Source organism: Lemur catta, chromosome 1 (genome assembly GCF_020740605.2).
Source record: "Lemur catta isolate mLemCat1 chromosome 1, mLemCat1.pri, whole genome shotgun sequence".
NCBI lineage: Eukaryota > Metazoa > Chordata > Mammalia > Primates > Lemuridae > Lemur > Lemur catta.
The window spans coordinates 272,327,281-272,335,076 of record NC_059128.1 but is presented as its reverse complement, the minus strand read 5'-3'; the positions used below and the strand labels follow the sequence as shown (position 1 = coordinate 272,335,076).

At 40.8% G+C, this 7,796-nt stretch overlaps 1 protein-coding gene across 9 annotated transcripts in view; it reads left to right on the top strand.

The window, feature by feature from the left end:
• The first annotated feature begins 448 nt into the window (after positions 1 to 448).
• GRIK1 (glutamate ionotropic receptor kainate type subunit 1) overlaps positions 449 to 7,796 on the top strand; it is a 378,899-nt gene continuing 371,551 nt past the window's right edge. For 6 of the 9 annotated variants that reach the window (XM_045540531.1, XM_045540530.1, XM_045540527.1 and 3 more), the window contains exon 1: positions 449 to 1,051. In XM_045540531.1, the coding sequence (XP_045396487.1) occupies positions 934 to 1,051 (118 nt within the window). In that variant the 5' untranslated portion in view covers positions 449 to 933. The remainder of the gene's footprint in view (positions 1,052 to 7,796) is intronic. The other 3 variants (XM_045540528.1, XM_045540526.1, XM_045540529.1) reach the window with 1 other exon arrangement.

The following is a 7,796-nucleotide window of genomic DNA, read 5'->3' as shown; positions in this document are numbered from 1 at the left end:
TTCTCTTCTTGTTCATCCTTATCAGAGTTAAAACGGGAGCTCTGGTGGTCTCTGAAATATCGGTGTTCAAAAAGACAATTTTCCATTAAATGGTAGGACCAGCCATAGTTGGACGTCTCCAACACCCCCTAATAGGAGCACAGGGACATTACCTAGGAGGTTCCTCTGGGCACTGAGAACAGACAGCAGAGGCTGCCTCTGTTTGGACCAATAGTTTAGATTTGATCTGCCTGGAGGATGCAACTCAATCGACTTTCCGGCAGCAGAGCGCAAAGTTGAGGGAGAGGGAGAATGAGCGTGCCTCTGGGTGCGTGTGTGTGTGTGTGTGCGTGTGTGTATCTGGATCAGTGGGGTTGGGGCGGGCAGTAAATAAAGGGTGGGGCCAGAGAGGGGAGGAGGAAAGCGAGGATTGAGAGAAGCAAGAGCGTGGCTCCGATCCCAGGATCCCAGTTAACCTGCTAGAGCTCATCACAGCCCTGCACCAACTCACCCAGTACCCTCTCTCCTCCGTTCGCCTTCTTTCCCCCTTTCTCCTCCTCTGTCTGCATCCTCCACCTGCCTCCTACTTTTGCATCTGACCAGAGGACGAATGAGGGAGACGTTCCCGCAAATTGGGGCAGCAACTTTCCTCGGCTGGTCTCTGGGCTCCGGGAACAGGAGCGCGCCGATCCTCCGCGGTCTGCGGCCGATGGAGGAGGAGGAGGAGGAGCGGTGATGGGCTAGCGACAGAAGCGACGAGCCCCGAGCGAGCTCAGCCTTGCCAGCCAGCTCCGCGTTCCCACGCGGGTTTCCTCGATCTCGCTCCGGGGACAGCGTGCAGAGTGCGGACCGGAGCATCCAGGGAGGATGAGGTGGGGACCTGGCCCGAGGGGGGTGCATCTTGCGGGCGTGCGGCAGCGGCTGGGTCTCGGCATGAATTAAGAAGCTAGGAAGATGGAGCGCGGCACACTCGTCGCCCAGCCTGGGCTCTGGACCAGGGACACCAGCTGGACACTCCTCTATTTCCTCTGCTACGTCCTCCCCCAGAGCGCCCCGCAAGTACTCAGGATCGGTGAGTGAGCCCAGAGGAGCGCCCCGGGCTGTCGGCGCCGGGGACGCGGTCGCTCCCCGCGGCCAGCGCGAACGCAGCGGGTCCCGGCGAGGCAGCGCGCGCGGGCGAGGGGGCAGGAGCTGGGGACAGTGGAGGGCAGAGCGCACAGGAGGCTCTACAAAAAAAGGGAAAGGCGCGTCACTGCTTCCCTCCCGGCGGGTCCCGGACCTCCCCGGGAGGTACAGACGGCGGGTTTTTCAATTGGTGCTCCGGAAACGCGGGCAAAAGTGCAGGGATTCAGGTCCACAGGGGCCGGCACCCCACTCTGGGCGAGGAGTCGCTCGCCGCTGCAGCCGCTGGAGTTGGGCGCGCAGATGATCTCTCCCACACTCCTGGGTGGGCGTCTGGCGGTCCAGATCCGCAGCCCTGGGGTCCCACAACCTGGGCTCTGAGTACCAGCGAACATGCCGGGATACTGAGTAGAATATCGGGACCACCAGGGACGTGGGAATATCCTAGAGCCTGCTAACCCAGAGTCTCCAAGTTTTCATCCCTAAGTTGGGTTCTTCCACTTAGAGTCTGCAAAGTCTGGAGGGTTCCACTAGAGTGGGGCAGAGTGCGGCTCTGACTTCCGGCTGAAGGTTCACAGAGTGAGGAGGACGATCAGTTAGCAACATCAACAGGCACTTAAGTTTCCCACTTGCTCCTAAATTTGCACAGCCTGGAGTATGATCCTGTCCCCAGTCCAGGGAACTCTCTAGGAAACTCTGAGCCCTGATCTCAGATGAAATAGAAAGAGACTAAAGGCTAAATGTGGGGATCCTAGGTGGAGCAGCCTGAAGAGTGCAAAAGGCAAGGAAGGGCCATGGACTCGGGGCCCTAAATGCCCAGCACCCACCACCGAGATTTGGTCTGTGGAGGCATAGAGGAATTTCTGGGCTTTGGGGGTGGACAAAGCTCTTCACCTCATTTCCTTGCAAACCTAACCCAGTTTCTGTTCTCTTAGTCTCACTCGCCCCGCTTCTTCCCCAGCCTCTGGTGCTGCTTAGAGACACAGTCACAGAGAAAGCCACAGGTGAAGTCCCAACACCACATGGGGTTCCCAGCTTCTCCTATCTCTTATCTCTGGTCTCCCACTTAAAAGCAGCAAGAGTGAAGCCCTGAGCTCTGAGGACTTTAACTTACACCCTTTCCAGGCACTGACAGACCATGCAAGGGACCATGCAAGTCACTCCCATAGTGATGCTCTTGAGCAGCTGAAATTTCTCAATTACTATGCTAGGTCTCACCTGCAATTAGCCAGCCCATTTACAAAAATTAAGAAACTAGTGTTTTGTTTTGTTTTGTTTTTGTCACTGAACATACTCATTTTTTTTAAATAGCAATTTACTATTTTCATTTGCATTTTCTCTAGCCATGTGGGATCTACGTTTCAGGGAAGGAAAAGATTCCCAATACTAACTTTTACTACAGACTTACGTTTTTCTAGACTATAGATAATGATAATGTGCATGTTATTAGGTAGTTTGGACTCTTTACTAAAACATTTCCAAAGTATTACTTTAAAAAATTTAGTGCTACTCATAACTAAAATATCCTTCATCTGAGATGTGCTCTAGGCTTAATATCCTGGTTTTTGGATGCAATCAACTCTACTCACCCTGGTAAAAAAAAAAATCTTGTGAACAATACAAAATAAGAAATGAGTGTGTGTTCAAATTTCCAGTGCTTAGTAACTTAATTGGTGTTTTGCTTGCATAGTATATTCTTTGAAAGAGACAAATCTAAGGATGCTAGAAATGGCTATCCCAGCCAACATTCCCTCCTGCCTGTACAACTAACTTAGGGTAGCATTTTCCTTTCCTACAGCCCCCAAATCTAAAGGAAATCAAGGAACGGGGTGGAAAAGGATGCTTTAAGATATATTTGTTCACAGATCTGAGTATTTATCCAAGCTCCAAGCAATCACAAAATCATCCATTTAAAAGTAGTTTTGAAAGTGAAAACAACCTACATGATTAACTGACCTTAAAATATATGCCACGAGATAATGAGATTTCTTTTTTCTAAATGGGAGCCAAAATGCATAAAATAAAATTTCATGGCCTGGTGTTGTTTATGTACAGTACAAATGTCTTATTCCTTCTGGCCTTGAATGACCTGTGGTTGGCACAGGCACTGGTGCCCTGTGTGCACCTAAGGATCCACGCATACTTTTAAATGAGCAATTCAGCACCATGGAAACCAGCTGTAGCGCAGAGGAAACCTGCCTTTCTACAGGGAGTTTCTTGTGTCAGTCAAGTCCAACATTGAGTACAAAACATCAAAGGGGTTGGGGACCAAGCAAAAGTGTGTGTGTGTGTGTGTGTGTGTGTGTGTGTGTGTGAGAGAGAGAGAGAGAGAGAGACAGAGACAGAGACAGAGAGAGAGAGAGAGAGAAGAAATGAGAAAATCATCTCTTATCTCTTCTTTGCCTTTCCAACAAACCACCAACCATCCAACCAAGCAAGCAACCAAAAAAAGAGGTGCTTGATTATTAACTTGATAAAAACACAGGTTTTTCTGTGACTTAGAATATCCTGAAGTAAGGTACAGCATAAACACCAGGCATTTAGTACTCTGTCTTTATAGAGAGAGGGCACTCAAATGCTTGAATGAATTAATTACTGGTCTACTTTTCTTCCCAGACTGTCTGCTTAAACCTCAGCTATCAAGAAAAGGTATAAAATTTAAAATAAAATTCATGCATACTAAATATTTGAGAGGTCACTGATTAAGCGTATACACATGGTTCGAGCGCATACTGTGAATGTCTGTTGGAAAGTTTGCAATCTTATACAATGGTTAAGAGACATAAAAGAGATCTGTAGGATAGCAGTGCCCTAAACATTACTACTGCACTTGAGAAGTTTCCTAGCAGTTTGCATAGAAGAGAAAGACAGCTGGTTACTGGGAATTCTGTGGGGTTGCCTGAGTCATTTCTGCCTCTCTGTATATACCAGTGTATGTCAAAAACAAGTGAATTATCATGCACAATTAGTGTGAGCTTCACAATCACAACTACCCTCCTTAATCAAATGGGTAGCCAACTTATAACTAATAGCTTAGAGTAGGACCTAGGTAATTTAGTAGATAATGGGCCGCCACCATTAATGGGAAAACAAAACCAATTCCCTGTGTACATGCAATTTCTGGGGTAAATATGTCATATTTATAATAAAAACAGAGATATATTTTTGTAGCATATTTATGTACATCATTTCAACATGCACAATCATAGAAGTCATGGTAAAACCATAGGATTAAAAGGTGAATAGTGGGTAGCCAGGCTTTCTGACACATGTTTTGGTGTCAGAAAGCACAGGTTTGAGTCCCACCTCCATGATTCACTAGATATATCTCTCAGTAGGAGTTATTTCATCTTACCAGGTCATTGTTTTTGCTTCTAAGAAATTGAATTAAAATTACAGCAAACCTCCCAGTGTCATTGGTAAGAGTAGAATATGAAAGGACTTTGAACAATATTTGGATACATTAGTTGCATTATCATTATTGTTGTTGTTATTTTTTTTAATTTGTTAATTATTCACATTTTCTTCCTGAACAAGGGCTTAAGACTTGCTGGGGTATATCTTTATGAGACATTTAATATTTTTGAGCCTATATATTTTCATCTGTGAACTAGCAGTAATGATATTTATCTTTCCTATTTTACAAGGGAGAATCAAAAACACTGATTTTTTTAATGTACAAACCAACCACTAAATAAATATATTAATATTATGTAATTAAGTATAACATATTGTGAAAATTTATATGAATGGTTTAGAAAGTTATAGTAACAACGTAATTATTCAAATGCTTTTATTTCCTTAGGAGAGGCCCCAAATTATTTTATGTCAATCATTATGTTGGCTGTAGCATCATTTTTGAGTATTTTAACCCAAAGATCCCCGAAGTTATACTAATGGCTATATTTGTTTATTTATTTATTTATTAATTTTTATTTTATTTTATTTTTTATTCCAGCATATTATGGGGGTACAAAAGTTTAGGTTATGTATATTGCCCTTGCCCTCCACTCCCCCGAGTCAGATCTTCAAGCAAGTCCAATCCCCAGACAGTGCACATTGCACTCATTATGTAGGTATACACCCATCTCCTCCTCCCAACACACATCTGCCCGACACCCGATTAGTGTTATTCCCAAATGTGCACTTAGGTGATGATCAGGGAAACCAATTTGATTTTTGCTTAAGTGTAAAAAACTGATGATTTTTATTTTTAAGCACTTAATTCTTTTTATCATTTTAATATTCATTCTTCATTCAGCAAATATTCATTGAGTTCTTACTCTCCTACCAAGAGGCACACAGAATTTTTGGTGCAGCATATATAACAGTGAATAAAGAGGACAAACACATTTGCCCCCTTGAAGCTTACATTTTGGTGATTTATAATCTATGTTACTACTAAACTTTTTCATTAGACCTCCAATATAGATGCTTTTAAACATTTTTTTAAATATTATTGCTAGAGAGTTTTAAATTAATGTTCTGCTGTTGATTTAGTGTATCAATTGCATGGTCAACTTGGAATAGGTTCAGGCTTCCAAATGCATAGAGTACAGACAAAGTGGGTTCATGCTACCAAACCTGGGACAGAAACTCAGAGAGTTGCCTTTCTTTTGGAAGATCTGTTTGGCCCGAGGTAGAGTCACCCTAAGAGAGATACCTGTGCCTTCAAAAGCATGTTGTTCCTAACATGAACTTGAAAACTTCAAATGCCCCTTGAAAAATATGAGAGAGAAGGTATCTGATAGTATGATAAAAAGGGAATGCCTAGTTAACGTTAACAAATTTCTGCAAATGAGCAGATCTTTTGCCTTATGATTTTACATGCATCATTCACCTCCTTATTTAAGATTGATATTACAGGCCTAATGTTAATACTACATAGACCTCAACTGTAGCTACTTTTTCTATAAGGTTTGTGATACCCGGTTTTCATTCAGAAACTAGCTAACCTGATCTCAGGTTTTGAGTTCCTTCTATTAAATAATGTCGTGTTATGTATGGACTTGTGTATGCACTTATATAACTATGTATACTAAACTGAAGTTAAATATAAGAGAAATAAACTGTTGCTCTTAGTTATTCTGGGTAACTAAATAACTTAAAGTGAGTGTGATTTATATGTGAGATGATTAGCAAAGGGAAAAATTATTATCAGTGGACTCTCCAGAATTTCACTTTAAGAAGGGTTCAAAGAATGCTATCAGGTTGGAGGGAAAACCTTGCCACCTATGCTGAGCAAACACACTGTTTTTAGTTAGTGTGTACAGTTAACTGGAATGGTTTAGAGGAAGGATTGATGAAGATAATGAAGGTGGTGAGTTCCCATAGCCTCTCAATACGCTTGCTGTTTCACTGATAATTATTCATGTAACATAGAAAATATCATCTATGTCCTAAAATTTTTCTAAAGCTATTTAGATAGAAGAAAGAGTAATGGAGGACTCCAGGTAGAAGGGGATTCATATTTCTAATGGCTTATTTTAAATTGACTGACCCTGAAAAGATTATTTAATTGTTTTTTTAATTCTCAGTTTTATTATCTACAGAAGAGAAAATAATAGTAACAAATTCATGGTTTGTTGCAAAGATGAAATGTGAGATTATATATGATATTATATATGAAATGCATGGCATATTGTAGACTTTGATGAAGATACCTCTGTTAATGAACAGGGTAGGAGTTTTGTGTTCTAAAGTCATCAATTTGTCTGATCAAGTAAGTATGGGAAAATGTTCTTGCTTGGAGATTCAGGAAGCACATTTGTATAGCAAAGGCTCTTTGAAATTTTGCAGCAAAACTCCCCTAAACAACAACAAAAAAACTGTTTATTTTGTTTAATGCAGTATCTCTCACATTTTATTTATCAGAAGACCCTTATTTTGAATCACAACTATTAACATCTCACTGAACTCATGCTCCCCAGAACATACTTGAGGAAACATCACCAATAAATCCACTGAAATTTCAATACATGCATCCAAATCCACATGGCCACACATCCTGTGGCTGCTTCAGTCAAACTCAAAGTCTATCATTTTATATCTCAGAACTTTTTTATAAAGTTTCTAGAGTACACTTAGATGTTTCTCCTCTTTTATTTAGAAAATATTCTTAAAATCCCATTACATATTCTAATGGTGTATCATTTTATAAGCTTAAAATATAATCTGGGGGCATTTTCCTGGTTTCTTTCTTCTTCTTTTTAAAATAGACTTGCTTTTTAACATTGTTTTAAATTGAAAATTTATATTAGACAATATATTTTTCAGTAATATAATCTGTGGTGAATTAAAAGTCTATATTTAAAGTTGAACCTATTCATTTATTTTTAAATGCTTATCTGATTATTTCAGTGACGAATTTTCATGGAGAAATGAAAACATTCAAATTAAAAGTTAAAAGGGATGCATTCCAACTAAATCAACTTAATTAATTTATTGTCTTGATTTACTACTAAGATCAAATTATTATATCAAATTGGAAAACTGTTGCAATCCTATTACATAAACACTATCATATTTATAATAATAAATGAATTGGAAAATGGTTAATCTCAGAAAGGAAAATTTTTCAAAAGTAAAAAGGTAAAATATTTGATTTTGTAATCTCAGCTATTTGTGAACTACCGAAACAATAAAAATCTTTAGACTAACTTCCCCAGGTCATTTGGACAATATTTTACTTTTTG